Here is a 20,446-nt window from a genome sequence, read left to right on the forward strand (position 1 = left end):
AAAACAGCAACTTTTTCCATTTTTTTAAACACAACTTTGACCTGTTTTGTAACATTTGGAATAAACACCAATAAATTCCTCTTTTTGGTAAATAGAGAGCGATGAGGTTTTCAGGCAGCGTGAGGTGCAGCACTGAATCAGGACACTGATGGCCTTGTGTGTTTCTGGTAATTACACCGATTTCTTAAAGTTAAGGTGGAAATGTTTAATGTTTTTGCCACATGCGGCTCCGTTAATGAAGCCTGCAGACACACAGAGGACTGATGTTCTTTAAAAGACAGCTCGTAAACATCAAAGAGGGACAAACTCAGAGCTGCATTTAAAATGTCCGAACATGAGCAGAAGTCAGACGAGGACGGACGTGCAGAGGCAATAACAGTAAAGCAAACAGGCTGCTGCCTTTGCACCACTGCTTCTTGCCTCCCCAGTGATACATGCCAGAGATAACAGCTTAATTTCAACCTCAGCACTTTTACTGCACTGTCCGAGGCATTCACTGCATCAATGTATCAATGTACCGCCATGCTAGTCACTCTCCACTGCGACAACTAACAATTTTTCCATGATGGAAGCTTTCAGAAAGGTGCCACGATTTAGCTCGCACACAAGCCGCCCTCCTCTGATGGCTTTGGTCTTTGGAGACTCTGCTGGCTGTTTGTTTCCCGGAGAACAGGTCACAGGGCAGACTTTTGATTGAATCCCCCACTCTGTGACGAGCGAAGGGGGCGGAATCGTTCTTGATTTTGCTGCAGAGGCTCTTCCCTCTGCAAAACATTTCCTCCCTCAGTTTGAAAAGCAGCTGCTGGAGCCGCTTCAAGTGTCCGAGAAAACAGAGCAACGTAAAAAACAGAACACGGAGGCTGAGATTCTTTATGTGAAGAGCTCGAGTGGCTGATCACGCCACAGGAAGAGCAGACGTTCACATTTAACGAGCAAAATCACATCTGCAAAATCTGCAAAACAGTCAGGAATATACTGGAAAAAAAGCTTTTTTCAATTTTAATCAATATTTCCAGAAAAAGAGAGAAAGAAAGAGGAAACTACTGAGAACTAAGTCGTACTTCTGTTTAACGGCCTCACTGGTGCTTTTCATTTGGAGCTGCTCGCAGTCATAAGAGAGGATTTATACGGAGATAACACTGACACGAGTCTGCTGAGAGTTACCGTGTCAGGTCCCAGAACACATGTTTGGTAAACGTGTGTTTTTGCTAAATTTAATTGCTAAATTGTTTATCTTATAAGCTGTAGCCTGACAAATAAACAGAGCTCGAACCACGACTATTCTCAAAGCAATTAACGGTTAAATTTAAAATGTGCTAAGATAGATTACATTCATAGCAAATCCTCTGTCAATTCCCATTCATTCTCATGCTCCCAGTGTAGCAGGAGACCGTGCGCCACGCTGGCTGGGGTTTCCTCAGGAAGCCCGGGTCTGCGGCGCCTTGACCCCGCGTGGCTCGGACGGTTATTAACACTGACGGAAAGGAGGCCGCGGCCGGGCCGCCCGGGGTGCCGAGGCCGCCGCGGGATCTGGACACCAGAGGAGGTCCACCTTGCTGGGGCGTCACGGTGAGAAACCGGCCTCGTCGCACATCACCGCCATCTGCGGGGGGTCGCGGAGGGCAGCGTTGAAAAGGGCAAACATGAGCTGAATAGAGAAGATGCTTTGTAGCACGTTCCTCTGTCCTCCATTATTAAAAAATATTTGTTCACAGCTGCCTGAATGCTTGAGATGCCATTTCACAGCACTTTACTTCAAACACGGGAACGCCTTGTTTCCTGGAACATCTGACTGGAGACGACACGCTCTCTCTGGCGCTCCCCGCGCTCGCCGTCCCCCGTTATGACAGCAGATCCTCTCTGTTAGCTCATGCATCTTACACATGAGCAATGATCTCGCAACTTAAAAATAACACCGCTACCACCAGCTTCACATGGGGGAGAGCCGCGGCAGCTCTACGCAGGCATGTCTCCAGTTATCCACAGGGAGGGCGAAATGAAATGTGCTTTTTATCATGTGTCATGAACGCTCTTCATGCCTTCCCTTCCCCCCTTTCACTCATATCCACGCTGAACCTCCCGTCAAAAAAATATTGGCAAATGTTGTAATTACGTGCCGAGTATCAGCGCCTTACATGGCTCCGGGCTCCGAGCAGTCCCGGGCCTGATATTTCAGCTTTATCATATTTTAGTTTTATTTGAGGACGGTGGCAGCGCCGTGCCTCCAGTCAGCCATAATTGAAATGAGGGAAGGAAGATGTAGAGGCTGTGTGCCCCACTCCTTGTAATCAAGCCCTTAGTCCTGTGTGCTTTGCCATTTTTCAAAGTGAAATATCCTCGCAATCTTTATAGTAATACGCAGCGAGTCCTCTTCATGCCTTAGCCGGTGGGTAATTAGGCATGAGAAAGTGTACATTTTACATGCAGAGCAGAGCCATGCATTAAGGATGGCGAGGCCACAAACTGGGCCTCGGATGCTGCAAGTCCACCGGAAGCATCCAATTACATCCATGATCACATACATAACAATATAACGCTGGTTTGTAACTAATTTATTATTCCTTTTGTAGCAGGCGTGACATCAGTATTCACCGAGCAGCGTTTCCCACACTCTGCGCGGGTTGTGTGTGACGGTCGTGTGTCGGGAGGCGAATAGTGAAAAAGTGAAGCCAGGGGACGGCTGGAGAAGTTGATGTATGATCCCTGGTGGCTGAGCTTGTTTGAAGCGTGGAGCTGTGCAGGTGATTCGGAGGCGCCGGCTCTTTAAACAGCGTAATGAGCCAGAGAGGACGCTGCCCCCGCCCCTCGCGCTGCCTCCCGCTCCCCTTCATATCATTTCATGTTTAAATTATACAGGCAGATTTTACCACAGATGTTTTGTTCTGCAAAAATGTGTTTTTAAAATGCGTGAATCCAGGCTAACCACGAGAACAAGCCAACAAAATGATCCTTTAAAGCGCCACTAATCAATATTTTTACTCTGCCGATGACTGAGTGGAGAGTGTGAGGTGACACATCATCGTCAGCTCTGCAGGTTTTTAGCCACTCTTAGCTAACTGTTGTGCAAGTTACTGAAAGTTAGCAGCCATAGTTACAAGATTCAGCTGACGGTTATTAATACTCCTGACAGCCAGAGGGCAGCAGCGAGCACCTGTAAGCCTTCTGGTATCATCAGCAGGATTTGGTGGACCCACATGTTGCAGGATGCTTACTGAGCTTTGCTACAGATGTTAATTCAGAATTATAACTGATGAACACGAGTTTATATTAGAAACATTACGATCAGTGTGATCGATGAAAAGCCTGAGCTGACTTGCGCCACCTTGAGGTCAGGTGATGTCAGATCATCCAGTGAAAAGGCAAAACGGAGAGGAACATATAGATATTTTCTGGAGTTAACGGCGTTAATTAAGGCAGGTTATTTAACTGAAACCTGGTTAAATATGGTGCGTTCCTACCTGTAAAGCGGTCAGACAGTCCGACAAGGCGCTAAATCCAAGACGACTTACAGCCCAAATTCATCATCTAACAATAAAAAACAGTTTGAATCTGGATCCGCAGGCGTTAAAGGGTTCAGCTTTAATGTGATCATTGTGTGTGTGGGGTTTTCACACTGATGAAGACGCCCTGTCTCCTGCCTGTAGTCCAGATGCACTGCAGGTTTAGCACGCCGTCCTCAGCCCGGCCCCTCGCGGTCTCTCAGAGCACTGCTCTCTGCAATGTGGCACAAAAGGAAGCGCGTGAAGACGCTCCAACAGGTTCGCGGAGGGATGTCACAGCGCGGCGACGCAGCGTGACAAACACAAAGTTAGCGCACACATTAAATGCGTTTGCATACAATAAGTGTGGCTGCCTGGAACTGGTGCTCATGCACAATTTACTGCGCGGAGACATATTTTGGGGACATAAGACGGCGACCACAGCTCGAGGAGGAAACAAAGACGAGGGGGCACACGGGGGAGAAAGATGGGCTGCGAGCCTCCTGCGCAGCGTTTCATTGCTGCTGATAATATATAAATGCATGCACACATGGATGCTGCTCGTAAATGAATAAACACATACATCAATTTCAAAATCCAACACATTTGAATTTCAAATGCAGCGGCGCCATTTTTTCTCCTCTTCTTCTTCTTTTTTTTTTACGATATGTCTCATTTCTCTTGTGGAGATATAAAAGGAGAGGGCTGAGAGGAAAAATTAGAGGGGTGGGAGAGAACAAATGCTGTATGGAATTTGAGATTATGTTCTTGGTTTGTGTGTTTCCCTCCTGTTTAAATCAAAGGCGTGGGGGCCGTGTAGCCCTGGGCTTGTTGCTGGTGACAGTTTCAGTGTTTCTAGACTTCTCTCCTCCCCCTTTCCAGCGACAGTCCTGAATTGAGAAGCGGGGTGGAACGGGGTGTGGGCTTGTGGCGGAGGGTGAATTAAATAGTCACTCTCTCTCCCTCTCTCTCTCTTGCACTTTCTCTTTTTTTCAGTGGCGTTTAAAATCAATTCATTCAGTGGACTGCTGACACAGCCCGGCCCAGAGAGCCCAGGATTTATGGCTCCCTCTAATGGGCATGCTCTGAACCAAAGCCCTGCCGTCAGCACAATCCTGCCAGCCACCCGTCCGCCCCACTCCCTCACTCCATCTAGCTTTTAAAGACGCAGGCACCCCTCCTCTTCCTCCCTCTGCTCCTCCTCCTCCTCCCTTTTTTCCTCATTACCCCTGTGGTGGTGTTGGTGTTGGTGGCGGAGGAAAACACTTCGGGGCCCAAAAACGTGCAGAAATGTGGAGAATTCACCGCGAACACAACACGGCGAAAAGGGACCACTCGTCATCTTCATTTGTTAACGTTTTTGGTGTTAAATGCTCTCCGTTAGTGCTGCTGCGATGACTGATATCTGGGGAATTTCTTTGGCCTTATTCACAGGAAGCTTTTATAACGCGTGATGCTTCCCACAGCAATGAATACTAAGTCTATCTATTAATAGATACCTATTAATATCTGCACTTTTATCAAACCAGCACAGCATTTTTTCACGAAGAACAAGGCCTGTGTGACACACTCGACTTCACTATTCTCTTGCATTGTTATCGCTGAAATCCGTTCAGCGCCGCTTCTCCAAGCAATATTTAACATTTCTGATTATTTACCATTACAGGGGGAAGAGGAACTGTGCGTCAGCCTCACGTTAAGACTCAAATTTGATGTATTTCAGTGCTGTGGGCAGACGCTTGCTGTTAAATGTTGTCTTATGATTATTAAAATCCAGGCAAAGCTTTGCTACCAAGTGGTGCTTCACAGAGCAGTATATAATATCTCTCTATCCATTACCTTGTCTGACTAGTGGAGCTTCCTAAGGTCTTCGGAGTGTATCTATATTCATATATTCATAACCAAGTCTAGTGTCACAGGATCTGAAACAATTTATGGCGCAAGAGAAAAAAAACGTGATTGAAAACACTCGCCTATGAACCCAGCCAGTGTAAAGACATATAAAAAGGATCATGGCCTGACAACATGGAGTCACTCCGCCATCACTTGGAGCGAGTTAGCGAGTGTGTTTCTCTACTGTATGTCGGCGTTCGCTCAGGAAAACACGCCACGCCGCTGTTGACCCTGTTATATCCTCAGGCAACCCGGCGATTTGCAGGCAAACAGACCTTTGCTTCAGCCCCACAGCGGCTAACTTACATCCTTATCCATATTCCAGCTCCGCTCTGCAGCCTGTCAAGGCGTCATGGGCCTTGAATTAGCCTCCCATTACAGCAATGCTCCAGCTCCCCCTAAAGTTAACCATAACTGACCATTTGGCGTGCCTTCATTATAAAGCCATGCATGTAAAATCAAGTCATGGTCCCTGGCCGTCACATTCAATTTCAAAATACAATCCCCAACCTCCCCAGAATCTCCATCTTTCTCTCTTACTTAAGTTCAACCTTCTCCTTGTTTCATAAAATATGATCTGATTAAAATAGATTACACACCTTGTTAGCAGAGCGTTTCATATTTGATATAGTGGTGCTTTAAGACGGGCAACCTCTTCCATGATTCAAAGCGATTGTGGCCTTGTTCTCCGGCCTATTTGTTTAATAAGCTCTGCTACATCAGTGGGCCTTTTAAGTGAACACACTCCCCTGCAGCAAAGGCAAAGATCAATACCCACACCTGTATTAAGAAGAAAAAAAAAAAAAACAGGAATCACAGCCAAGGATTTTCTCCTAAGGAATAAGAGGCGAGATAATCAGCAACAATCCTAATGTACGAGAGGAAATCCAAAACAGGAAGCGGCTTTTATGTGCCGGCCCGAGCGCAGAGCTACAGGTCAGCGGTGAAATATTCAGCAGCGATTAGTCCAGTCCGCTTAAACTAAAGCTTTTCCAATGTCTCGATCATAAGAGACTGCGTTATGCAAATAGATATTCTACCCAGACAGAAGAAAGGCAGAGTCTTTGAGGGTAAATTAATTCATTATAATCCTCACCTCATCTGCTGACTGATGGAAGACTTCTTGTGTAATCGCTGATGGGGGGAAAACCTTCTACTGTACGAGGGGAGCTCAGATGTGGGAATAATACTGGGTCATATCGCCTTAGACTGAAAATAATACTCCCCCATTTACCGCGAACAAAGTCCATGTAAGAGGCTAAAATGTAATACTGTGCTTGAGGAATGTAATTATCATTTAGCGAGTCCGTGAGCTGTGTTTGACGGGGCCCGAACTGCGTGAAAAACTCATTTTCATTTTTCTTATTATATCATGATTATATAAACATTCTTAACCAGTGGTCACAGCAGCAGCAAATTATTGCAAATTAGCCCCATATTGCCAGTTTTTAGCGGAGGCAAATGAACAAGCACTAGAACTCCAGTGTTTATTCCATAAATCAGCCAAATGCTGCACCTGTTGAGAATGTAAATAGCTGAGGCTATTTGATTAAACTCTTACATCAAAACATTTGAAGAGCTCTTTCTCTTTTTTTTTTTCCGGTTGTTTATCCTCCTGTTTTCTTCCCGGCGTTAAGTTTGTTCTCTCCTCTCACACCCACTGCAAGTGGAGTTGGAATGGGCGGTGACGGGGGAGACATAACACCCACCAGCTATACGTGGGGGCACGGGAGGTCCATCATTACCAAGCCGCAGTGGTGATCACGGCAATAATATAGAACTATAACCGAGCAATTAGACTAATGGAAAACGTCCCTATTTCTCCCGGTGTGCTGCAGCTAGATGCGGCGCGTGCCCCGCGGGCCCCCCCTGGAGATGAGGCTGGAGATGTGAAGTGGAGAGGAGGTAATGGCGGAGGCCCATTGATCCTGACTGCCACCTGCTATATGGCTCCGCGGAGGACGGGCGGGGAGGCAGAGGACTCCATCTGGGGAGAGATCCTGCCGGCTCCTGGGCTCTCAGGCATATGGATAAGAGTCTTTCTCTAGTCTTCCGCTACTTAACCAGCACACATTAGCGCAATATGGCCGGATAGGGGAGAGTAAGGCGTGCATACATACAGGCGACATTACGGTACCCGCAGCGAGAGGCCGGGAGGCCGTTTCTCAAACTCCGGAGCGTTTGGCTTCTCGTGCGAGGTCAGGTGAGAGCGGGAGCGCTCACAGAGCCGACTCAAAACGTGACGCTCGCTTCCCAAACGAACCAGCTGGAGCTGAGATCCAAACATCGGCAGAAAGCGACGCAAAACCAGGAAAACGCCGACTGTTCATGTGCTCAGAAACAGCTGAGCAAAGGCTGAAGTGGCGTAACGCTGGATTGGTGGATCAATGGGTGTCAGCCGCCCAGGTGTGCGTGCCCCCCCTGCCCCCCCTTGCCCCCCGCCCCCCCGCCCCCTGCCTCCAGCCGTCACCATCGCAAATAAAGCAGAAAAAAGAGGAATTTCATATCAAGCAGAAAAGCAGCTTGAAGGTTTCACGTGTCGCACCTCTGACCACGCCCACCAGTGATGTCACAGCGCACACATCTGACTTACATCACTGCAGCCACTGGAGGTCAGCGAAAACAAGGTTAGCCTGTGGCATGGGAGTCAAATCAAAAACACATTCGGACGATGGGATGTCACCACGTGGACTCACGAGTGGAAGGAAACAGACGATACGAGAAGCTCTCTGACATGCTGAGGATCTAAAAACCAGGATTTCTCTGGAGAGGCCACAGATAAATTACCTTTAAAGTACGCATTCGCAGTTTTCTTCTACACTCAAACACGAACGTGAACCTGCACAGACGTGCTGGGCCGCCACTGGTTTCTTTATCAGATTCAGCTGGAAGATCATGCAGACGGCTGAGGACACATGACTGAGACACGATGCGGCGAAATGAGTTTTGAGTGAAATTAAGCAGCAGAAAGGCCATGCACTGCAGGTCATGCTTCACTTTCTATCTACACCGGGTTTTCATAGTTAATGAGCTTTAAATCGTAGTTTTAAAGTATCCTGTTCGGAGCAGGCTGAATGCGCTCGGCCCAAACACAGACAGGACGTGGACGCTTCCACTGTGGCTCAATGCAAAACAAACCTGAAGGATGGAAGCTAAGACGCATGCAGACAGACGGGACGCACGGTGCTCGACACACGGACACAAAGAGGAAAGGGTTTGTGGAGGCTGACCTGCCCAGCTGGGGGTCTCCATGTACAGGTAAAGCCGGTCGGGCTGAAGCTGGGTCACTCGACTCGCTGCTGCTGCCACAGGTGCTGCCGAACCCTGGAAATAAAGAAATAAAGGAATAAAGCTCGTGTTCAAACCCAGACGGCAGCAGGAAGAGGTGCAGCGTGGGTATGTTTGTGAATGAGTGTGTGAAACGCAGCTGAGGAGATAAAAACTGTTCGTCTGATAGCAGAAAAGACTAAATACATTTAGTCAAGAGCAACTTCAAGAGACAGACTTTCAATTTTAGCTTTTATGAACAATGACAATTATTTACTTTTCAGGTTAAAAGTTCATCCAAAACATGCAAAGATTTTAGAACACGTGACGCCTTGTTACAGATTAAACAACCATCTGGGCTTGTCCACCATATTCACCGCCATGTTTCTATAGTGGCTCAGAAAGGACAAACTAAACACTGGCTCTCAGAGGAACTTTTAAGTTCTTAGCAGCTGGTTGCAGTCTGAAACCTGACCACTAGATGTCACTAAATCCTGCACACTGGACCTCTAATGACTGCTGTACTGCACCGCTGTGAAATGTTAACTTTACATAGTCAAGATGCGGTTAGCTTAGCTTAGCATGAACACTGAAGTATAAACCTACTAACACCAATAAGCACGAGGCTTTTCATTTGTTTCATCTGTACACAGAAAAGACGTAAAAACAGGATTTTGTGTTTTTCTGTGCAGCTTGTCCTGCTAGCATGAGCTGACAGACAAAGCTGGTTTGTTGTCGTTGTTGTTTGCTAACACTTCCTCTACCACCGTCAGTGCCTTTTAAAATACACATATAAAAAAAAGCACGTCTGAATTTGGTGAAGGGAGAAATAATGACGGTGGAGCTTCTCGTAATCACGTTTGGTGGCCGTACATCAGCCTTCATTTCATTTTCTACACATTTAGAGAGGTGCTACTACATTTAGGTAATAACATTATGAGACAGTGACTCTATTATTTCGGTGACAGAGGAAGTGACTGAATGAATGAACGTGCATCTGCATCACCGTCTGCAGACACTTCATCCACTGAGCGAACGCGTCTGTAGCACGGCCCGTACATCCAGCACATGCGTGTGCTGCAGCGTGTTCATGCCTCAGTGTGCGAGCGCTCTCACACAGGGCGTCCTTTTCTGCTGACTGCTGGATCTTTGCAGGCCTCAGGTTGGCTGCTGCCCAGAAGCCCAGCCGGCGAACCGCGGAGAAAGCGCATTGATTTCATCCCAGCAGAAATCCCTTCTCCCAGTAACCGCCTCCCTACCCCGCCCCGCACCTGATTAAGCATTTGCAGGGAGCCATGCCAACACAATTTGTCATTTATCAAAAGTAATTAAAAGCAATTTCTTTTCTCTTGTTGATTGGGAATTGACTAATTGTTGAGTCTGTGAAAACGGGGGAATAAATAAAACAGGGAAGGATGAATTTTACATAAACTCAGAGGAAAACATAAATGCTGTAAAATGAGGGCCAGACATCTGGCTCTGTGATTTCTCTCTACATGATTATGACTGCAAAACTGAAACAGTTGTTCAGTGCATTCTGATATACAGCCCATAGGCAGTAAATAATATATTAGAAACAGCATATTGACTAGCCGACATAAAAGGGTGTTTTCACTTCATGTTGTGTGAACACAAGAGTGGGAGGAAAATACAAACACTAGTTGGTTACTTGTTAACAAAAAATGAGAAACGCTGCTCCCACTTGTGCAAAAAGAGATATTTGAGGAGGTAAATACCGACGTCTCAGTCTGAGAGGACAAACAACAGGAGAGCAGGTACAGTGGAGGGAGCAGCCCGAGCCGTCCTGCAGCAGAGGTTACAGTACGTCTACCCAATGAAACCGAGCAATACCGTTTCAACATTATCGGTAACAACCTCTGAATGCACCATTACCTTCTATAAGGGCAGAATGAAATGTCAGAATTGATTCGAGAGGGGAGGGTTGAGATATAAGTGGGCAGCTAAGGTGGCCATTTTGTTTCAGTGGCCCTTTATTTGGTGTCCCTGGATCATTAGGAGACGGCAAAGAAGAGCTGGAAGAACATGAAGGAGGTGTGGGCGGCCATCACGCGTGTCTCCGGTGACAGCATGAGGAATGAAAACAGAAAGGAAAACCACACACATGCACGCACGCACACACACACACACACACACACACCAAAAAAAAGGCAAAAATCAAAGAAAAAAAGAGGCACGCGGAAACGCCAGAGGAGTCATTTAAATTTCCCACCACTTTGTAAATAACTTTAGCTGCACAAATACCTGGCTTTGCTCTGAGCGGAAAAAATTTCCAGCCAACAATTTATTCTCTGCCAACAAATGGAGCCGTTGCTTCAATGAGACGATTTGAATATCCCTTTGAAGGCTGCAGATGGACAAGCAATACTATCATTGCCTGAGAACACAGAAATAATTGGGCAACAGTGGGAGAAGCCTACATTCATGTCTCTGCTGAGACAGAGCCCTGCTTGGAATATCTAATTGAACCTCTCAGTCTCCTGCCTTTTGTTTACATTCCCATTCATCATAAAAAACTCAATTACTTATGTTCCCTAACATGTATGGTTATTAATGTTCTAATTACGCTTCTCCCCTCTAATCTTTCGCCTTGCAATTTGGGTGATGTATGTCTGAACAACACGGCGAGTCCCCTGGAAGTGAAAGCTGAATTAGGAATCTATGTGCAATAACACACCTTCTCCTGGGAGCCATCTGACGGAGAGAGAAAGCTTGTCATAGTTTGTCTATACATGGGGATTTATGCCAGCTCAGTGAGCGCCTCTTATTATATACTGTCTTTGTTCGACATGCGTTCCGAAGCAGAAAGTTGACTAATCAGCTCTCGCTAACAGCGGAGCAGATGTAGCCGGGGAGGCTGACAAGAACGGCCCCCCCCTCAAAAAAAGCAAACTTCCTCTGGCCGGCTCTTCTTATTCTTCTTGTGAAGGGCTATAGGTATGACAGCTTTAGAGGTGTGAAATAATGTCGGTGAGAGCCTTGAGGAGCCCCTGCAGAGAGGCTGAGAGGGTCCTGTACTGCCTCAAGCAATGAGTGTTCTTCAAGGCTTTTCCTCAGAGCACTTTTACAAGAGCACAAATTAGGTGTAAGGAATGCCTGTGTGTCGGCGGGCGCACCCAGCCGGCACACACGGCGACGGGGGGAAAAAATAAAAAAAGGGGCAGAAACTTGGATGACAGTGAAGAAACGGAGGGCGTCATAAAGTGCGGAAAATAAGCTCTCACTTTCAAACGTTTACGGCGGCTCAAATATCTGATGATACCTCTCGTAGCTTTTAATCTTTAATGTGAAAAATTAATCATCCCATTCATTATTTTAATAGCTGTCATTTTTCTCTCCCCAAAGTGATGATTTATAACCATTAAGCCCTGCGTAGGCTTGTGTGAGAGGGATTTATCGTAATGTTTGCACCAGGTAGCCTCCAACCATATTTCATTACTCTGACAAGCCATTAAAATGCCCTGGTGATTAAACAACAGCTCTGAGGTCAGTGTGTATGGCTGTTTCTTTACCCATGCAGGAGCGCAACAGCGCAGCCATGCAGGCGGGGACCCGTAGCCTTACAAAGCCCTTTCCCCCCGCTTCCCTCCAGAGTGGCCGTAGTTATAGATCTCTATCTGTTGTGCTGTGTGAGGGCGACAGGGGCGGATGAGAATAATGTGCATGCACAGAAGCTACGATGAAATAAAGTTAAGAATGGGGCTATTATGCCTTTTTCCCTCAGAGGTTTGACACTGTGATAACTGTGCACTTAGAGGAAAAACTGGCTTCAGATACTCTAACATCCAGCGGTCTGTGGTGTTCACGATGTTCCAGGAGTTATTTCGTAATCGTGTGTTGCCATTTATGCCCCAGATGTACCCACTTGTCTCTGCTACTTATATTTCACTTATTGATTTCCTGCTGATCCTGACAGGCAGGGGCTCCCTGAGGACATCTGGGGGTGGAGGGGCAGTGCTGCCCCCCCCTCCCCCCGGGGGCCACCTCCTCTTTTTGCCTGTTCAAATACCGGCAGAAAGCTGGAAAGATTAACGTCTGTAACGTGCTTTAAACCACCAATCAGGTCAAAATGTTTTACCAAACCCAGATGTTAAAGGGCTGAAAGGCTCCGCACTGACTGCAGTGGTGATGGATGCGTGCATGGAGGTGCAGTACCAGCAGGGGGCGATGTAGCATAACGAGCGACAACGTCTGCGTGGGGAGGAGGTCGAAGTCGATGCTGACTAACGTCAAGTTACGTATGGAAGTTAGCATAACTTATGTCACATACGTGTTCGTACGTACGTCTGTATTTTCACCCAAACCACGATCTTTTCCTGCACCACCCGAGCTGCAGCCGTCAGCTGAAATGTTTCTCAGCAAGCTTTATTTTGAAAGTCTTAGTGAACTTTGCTTTCACACGAAACGTGAGGAAAAACTCATCGCATTCAAAGATGCCAGTATGTCGACTCAAAATGCCTGACTGGTGGTGTACACTGATGGTGCACACTGATATCCCACAATGCAATGCACAAATTAAAAAAAAAAAAAAAAAAGCTGGATGATGATGATTGGACAGTTCAGTAAATGCTGCATCTCTGTGTGAAGTTTAATGAGCAGTGTCAATCCAACATATCTTTGGCTGTTAATATGAAACAGGAACGTGCAGTTTTATTGTGCTCTAACACAAACATCTACACGTTGCGTCACTGTGCAGCACTGAATGGAGACTCAGCGACCATGTTTTACTGCTGCAGTGCATTCTGGTCATTGAATTTTTGCCTCTTCCACCTTGGAAACACCAGTGTAATGTGGTACTTGTAGAAAGAAGTTGGCACTGATTGATTCTGAGGGACTGATGCCAAAACGTGACAGTACACTTTGATGTTCTGGACCGTCGGAAAGACCATTGTTCTGTGTAGAACGGTGACGTTACTGCATCTGGCCAGTTATCTAACAGAATGAGGACGATACAGGGAAAAAAAAACAAGGATGGCCACAAACACAAAGCACGCTGTCAAACACTGTTTTGATAGCAGTAAAAAAAAAGTTAAATGTTGGATTTTTATGGATGAAGGGGAATAGTTGGAGTTTTGTGGGTTGAAACAGACAGATGTCGCTTGACAAGGAGCAGGAGAAACAGCAGCCTGCAACACAAAATGGATTCCCGTTGGGTCCCAGCGGAGGAAGCTGATTGAACAGCAGGCCGGGGAGCTGGGGGAGGATTTAACTCCCCTGCATGTATGTTCATGTCTAATGTCCTGAGTCCAACGGGCTGGATTGATCACCGATGCCACATCTGACAGTGACTGACAGCGGCTGTAATTGCTATGTTAGCTTTGGGAGAGGAGCAGACTACCATGGTGGGACCGTGTGGATGAAACATGCTGGCATCTCTCAGGCACATACAAGTCCAGCTCTGGATATTACATCACGACACACAATGGTCACGGTCCGCCTGAACGCCTGAGCGTTGTGAGCTGCTTGATTAATGGATGTGATCAGTGCCATTTATGGCACGATGGTGTCACGGAAAAAAAAAAAAAAAAAAAAAAAACACCTGCTGTGATTCCCAGTTGTAATTCACACTCAAACCACAAATCAAAGCGTGTAAATGATATTCATCATTCAATCCATTGTTTTCATCACTCAGCAGCGTTCAGGTTCATTTATCCACGAGACAAATTATCTCACGTCGCAAAAAGACTTGAAGAAAATAAATACAAGAAGAGACAAAGTGAGAGAAATCAAAGAGGAGAAATCCGGTTAAAAAATGTAGAATAACAGACCACCAGTGCTGAGATCAACCCTCATTACAGGCCCACAGCCTCTCATCATCCATCCATCAGATACGTCCTGATCTAAAACTACTCTACACTGATGCATTAAGCAGTCTGGGATATTTTGTGAAGTCAAAAAAAGGGTTGAAACGTTTATATTCCTGAAATTAAGGGAGCAAAAAATGATTGTTTTGGAATCAAACACCAAACCTTTGGAGGTCATGTCGGCAAAGTTTTCAGTTAATAACGAGCGCTAACGGCCAGCGAGCAGAGGCGGAAGAAAGATTCAGATTTTCTGCTTCAGTAAAAGAAACAACGCAGCACTTTAAAAATACTCGTGCTTACAAAACTCTAATTACGTAAAAGTACATTAGTACTAGCAGCAGTTCTTCAGACTGTCAGCCCAAATCCTTTTCTCAGCATATCCACATTTATTTCAGAAAGCCTGGACGACGGAAATAAAGATAAGACTTTACTGATCTCACACCGCGGAAACGTACTTGTTACAACAGCAAGAATGAAGAGGAGGTCCAAAAAAGAACAAATAAAAAGATTTGACATAAAATCAGCGACAGAGGTTTGTACATTATGTACAAAAGGGCATAATAAACATTTCCTGGTGATAAATGGCTCAATTCTTCAGATTAAATCTGATCCAAACCACTTCTGGAGGTAGCTTGAAATTTTCTACAGATGTGTCTCCGTTTGGACGCTCAAACTGGATTTCCAAGTAAATCCAGAGTGATGAAACACCAGGACATCAGCGGACGTAGCTGCAGGTCCAGTTCCAAAGAGGTCAAAGTGTAATTGAGTGTCGAGAGCAGCTGTGCATGTCGTCAAGAAGGTTATTACGACTCATGTTTAGCTTTATTGTTAGGCAGCGACCTCTAGTGGTGAAGGTGGAGGTCAGCTGACATAGCATAATGATCAGGAAAGTGGTCATGTGGAGGGCGAGGTGATGGAGGATCAAACAAACACAGGACTTCGACCCAGGAGTCAGCTGTTCGTGTTACGCTACGTACGGAAGTTACATCCAGAACGTATACGAAGTCCTGAAGTTACGTTACGCACTGAGTTCACATAACGTACTTAAATTACGTAAAGTATGTAACTGTAACATCTTGGACCCAAAGCACGACCTTTTCCTAAAAACTCCAGCGTTCGTATGTCGTTTTGGGATGATCGACCTACTCAAGTCGTTAATGTGTGAGTGTAATTTTATCATATGTACTATGGCTCATAATTACATTAACATGTATTAGAAGATTGTGATGTTGCAGCACGGAGGAGCAGCCGCTGTAACACGAACAAAATTTACATTTCACTAGAAATATTATGCAAATACTTGCATACAGTAACAAAGAAGTATCTCAAATTTGTACTTAAGTAGAAAAGTAAATGCACGGAGTTACTTTCCATCCCTGCCAATGACGCTGGGTTAAAGCACATTAAACAGCAGAAAGATATATTGGCAGAGAAATGGGATTTCAGGCCGTGCCAGCTTCTAAAAACTCTGTGTTGTTAACATTTACAGCTCCTGTTCCTGAGGGAGGGAAGTGATCATCAGTAAAATCACTCTCATAGATTTGAAAGCCTGAACTGGAAATTGGGACGTATACTGTCGGCCATGATTTCCACAATTTTATTTCTTCTCACCACTGATGCTTGTATCTACTGTGGGTGAACGTTAGAACATCCTGTTTGGCTGCTCGTGCTCGGCACTCCGATCCAACAGTTGTCACTGCGACAGAACAAAAGCTGCAGAGGGAAATTTGCATTCTAATGTGTCTAACGTCTCGTGTTTGTTGTGTCCCCGATGAGGAGCACAAAAAAAAAAAAAAGAGGCGCTAATTTGTAATAGATATCAAAATTCCCAGCATTAAAAAGTTAATTACCACAGCAAATACAGCAGTGATAAATGGCAGATAATGCCATTTCTGCAGATGAGTGTCGTTCCCACCAACCAGAAAAATGATATTTAGTATCCAGCTGTACTTCTGGGTGCGAGAGGAGGAGGAGGAGGAGGAGGAGGAGGAGGGGAAAGGTACTTGTAATTCAGAATATTTTTCTGCAACTTAGCAAGTTTTTCATCTATCAGCAAGGCACATTAAATCCCAGCTGGTCAGATGCGAGACTCCTGATGCTCGGCTTTAGACATGAAACAAACTGCTGCTGAAATGAAAGCAGCTCTCAGAGCTGTGGAAATTCGACTCCTACAAGAGTCTATTAAAAATACATGTCCAAATGAATCTTGGTGGTGATGACAAGTTTTACCATATTCTTCTTGAACTTTTAATGTACCCAGCCGCGACTTCAAAGGGGAAATTAAATATTAAGGCTATTATCTAAGCTGTTCCCAATATTATCCAAGCTTAGGTTATTTATATAGTACAGTAATAATTATGTTATATAAGCCAGTTTTCATTTTTGAGCCAATATAATGATCAAGAGGTGGCTGGTTTTTAGTTTTTAGAACCTAAAATGAGTAACCTAATTTATATATTTGCTGCAGTAAACCCAACAAGATTATGTAGATTTATTATAGCACTCCTAGGTGGATATTGTAAATGTAAATATTTATAATTTATGACTGCAGGGAAATAGATCATTTTTTATACAGTGAGTATAAGAAGCAGCTCAACTTTTGGCAGCAGCCAGTACATACTCAACATAATTTTGTGTATCTGTGTGAAAAAACAAAAAACAGAAAGAGTGAATTATTATCTGCTCTGATTGAGAAGAATCACAGTAAATCTGGTGCAACCGAACCCGGATCAGCACTGTTTACCCACCGGTGAGACGGTAAATACTCTGGCTGACATTTGAGGGAGGTTAGTGTGCTCAGAGAGCGAAGTGGAAGTGGAGGCTCAGATGAATTTGTCTGACAAATGCTCCTGGAGTATGTGTTGTCGACTGTGCTTCGGCGAGGCCCTGGACTGGGATTTGAGTCTGACTGAAGCCAAGCAAAGCATGCCAGATCACTAATTGCACAATTTAAAACCAAAGTCCCTGGCAGCTTGTCATTTGAAAGGGAGAGAAGAGCCATTGCTTAATCAGTGAGCTCAACATAGATCTGTGAGGCTCTCCACAGAGGAACCCCAGACGTACGTGGCTGAAGCTCAGTGTCAAGAGCCAAAGCAAAGACAAAGTGATTGGCTGGCTGCTGCCGCCGCTGTAAACGACGCCTTTTTACGATCCAACGCGTGCGTGCGATTGGATGAGTGACTCACTGCGCATCAAATGTTGGTGCACTGACAACGGTTTTATTCCCGTTTAATTGTTCATATATGAGCAGTGAACTGTCTCTCACAGTTGGTGGTGATGAAGTTTACTGCAGCTATTTGATGTCTCTTAAAGGCATCAGACAACTGGCGGGCAATTCAACAGCAATTCTGGTTTTTAACGTTCATTTGGCACGTGACGCTTGGGCCTGAAGTTTTTTCTCCCGCATGCCCGCGTCAGGAGCAGTCGGAGGTTCAGCGTCCGGCTCGGAGACACTTTAAGTGCCAGAATCCGACCGCTAGCCTCATCGTTCCTGGCCGACACCCCTGAGCTGCAGTGGCCCCCACATGGCACCGAGCATCAAGCCGCTGAGGCGGAACGTCCTATAAAATCCTTTAAGAAAACTGAGGGACTGATAAAGTGAACTCAGACCTTTGCAAAGCTGACTTCATCTCCATGACTTTCCAGGCCTCAGTAAAGGTTTTCCAAAGGCCTCGTTAATAGCAGCTAATGTTGTTTTTTAACGAACCAGTTACAAAATGTAGGCCTGAAAAAAAAACCCAATGAATGTTTGAAACAAGCTGCAGGATCCAGTTAAAAACTCTGGATCTCTTATTACATGATATTCCAGCAATTCCAGGTTTTAATTAAACATGCAAACAAAACCTCTCAAGGGTCTCGCTAACAGCCCGGTGAACTCTGAAAAGAGCCACAATAAGAAATACACCCCTCAGTCTCTGTAATATATAATAAAATATATATTTTACTGCTGCTGTGACGTAACTCTACGGGGCATTAAATTCTCTATTTCCTGTTATAGCTATGTTACAGGTTCAGGCGTTTCTCCACTGGCTATTGGGAGAAGCTGTAAACATTATTATTATTGAGGCCGGGTTGTATTTTGGTGAGAACATTAGCAGGGAGGCAAGTTACTCATCGCCCAAGCGAGATGAAGCTGAAGTGGAGTTTTGTTTTCTGTTTCTGGCTCGGGCCTAACGAGAGAATACAGACACACCATCGGGGAGACGGCGGCTCGCAGAGAAAAGGGTGGAGCTGCAGACACACACAGCTGCACGAAAAAAGAGAAAGAAAATAAAAAACACTGCCCTGAAGTCAATTCCACACTCAAGCAACATCCGTCTCTGATCTGGGAGCATTCTTGCAGCGGCGGCACAACAAGAGTGATGCGGCACTGAGGGCCATGAATTAAAAAGTCAATATGTAAAACCATAGAGGGATGCCATTTTGAAAAAGCGTTCCATCAATGGAAATCATATTAACATGATAAAGGGCAGATTGGGAGGCGAGGGCATTGATTCAGATGCCGCTCTGTGGCCCGCCATGTCCACCTCAAACATGTTAATGAATCGTGCTGCAAAAACAGAGGTGGGGCCCGTTGACGGGGGTCACACGAGGGGAGGGAATTTGGCTTTAAAGCATCAGGAGGAGGTCTGGGAGCAGGTCGGCGGCGCCCCGGTGAGCCGCACCTCCGGGTGTCACATCAGTCGGCGTCTCGGCTTCGCTTCTGGATTGTTTTCTGAAGATGAACTTTGAGGAGGAGAGGATAGGTGGCTGACTCGCAGAGATTTTTTTTTTTTTTTTTTTTTTTTTGGTAAGCGGGGAGTGGATCCAATTAGAATGAAGCCGTGGAGAAAAAGATGAAGTACTATAATGCCACCCAGAGACCAAGAGTGCAAGAGCAGAGAGAGCAGAGGATTCACCCCCTGTTGACCATGACTACAGACACATAGCCTGGGGGATGGAGCATCCAAGGCTTCATGCACACACACATGCACACACACACACATGCACAGAGAGAGAGAGAGAGAGAGAGAGAGAGAGAGAGAGAGAGAGAGAGAGAGAGAGAGAGAGAGAGAGTGACATGAAAGCAACAAGGCAGTGCTGCGAGGCCAAACAGATGAATTACTTATCAAAGACGCGCACAGCAGACCGGCTATGAGGCTGCAACACACAGACAGCTGGGGCATTATCAATTCACCTTCAATTAGCTGTCCTTGGCACCGCCTGCCAACTGGACCTGGAGTATCAGTACATTCACAACGCATAAGCTCATTCAACGAAAAAACGTGCCGAGGATCAGGTGGATTCTTTTGAGGAATTCAATTAAAACAGTGTCGGAATGGGAAAAAAAGGAGAAACACACAGACACAATTTCTATAGAAGGATGAAAGCAAAAGGATTATTTTCAATGCATTGGAGGCAAAGGAGAAACAGAGGGGGGTAAGGAGGAGGAAAAAAAGAAACAGCCCTCCTTGGAGTCTGATGGCACAGCACCTTTGTTAAATATGAACTAATTAAGTGGAAAAATGAAAGTGTTTCATCTTCATTAGTATCAGACAATAGGACTATGAAACATAATTGAGAGTAGTTCCACTTTAATAGAATGAACAGAAGTCATTTGGTATTGAAATGTGCAGGGTGATTTAGCCAAAAGAAAGTGTATTATTAGATTTAATAGAATACCTACACATGATCAATGCTCAGAGCACAGGTGCTAGTTTGTCTCTGGTTCTTCAAATGATTAGGCCAACGGAATAATGGCCAGCCGGATTCACGTTGCTCCTGCATTGATTACGAGGAGCAGCCCATTTTTCATGAAGTGGAGCTCCACACACCATTTATTAAGCCTTTACACATGTGACATAAGTGGCGGGGGCAGAACTCGCCACGCAGACTGGATTTGGTTAAATCAGGACGCGGTGTTGTTGATGAATTAGTGGCGCACACAACATGGCCAAAAGTATGTGGACATTTCATCACTCCTTCGTAGCCTCCACTCCTCCTCCT

At 45.5% G+C, this 20,446-nt stretch overlaps 1 protein-coding gene across 8 annotated transcripts in view; it reads right to left on the reverse strand.

Moving 5' to 3' along the window:
• LOC143333699 (RNA binding protein fox-1 homolog 3-like) overlaps nt 1–20,446 on the reverse strand; it is a 348,241-nt gene that overhangs the window by 168,196 nt on the left and 159,599 nt on the right. For all 8 annotated transcript variants that reach the window (XM_076751900.1, XM_076751907.1, XM_076751901.1 and 5 more), the window contains one exon: nt 8,603–8,696. In XM_076751900.1, the coding sequence (XP_076608015.1) occupies nt 8,603–8,624 (22 nt within the window). In that variant the 5' untranslated portion in view covers nt 8,625–8,696. The remainder of the gene's footprint in view (nt 1–8,602; nt 8,697–20,446) is intronic.

This window comes from Chaetodon auriga, chromosome 16 (assembly GCF_051107435.1).
Source record: "Chaetodon auriga isolate fChaAug3 chromosome 16, fChaAug3.hap1, whole genome shotgun sequence".
NCBI lineage: Eukaryota > Metazoa > Chordata > Actinopteri > Chaetodontiformes > Chaetodontidae > Chaetodon > Chaetodon auriga.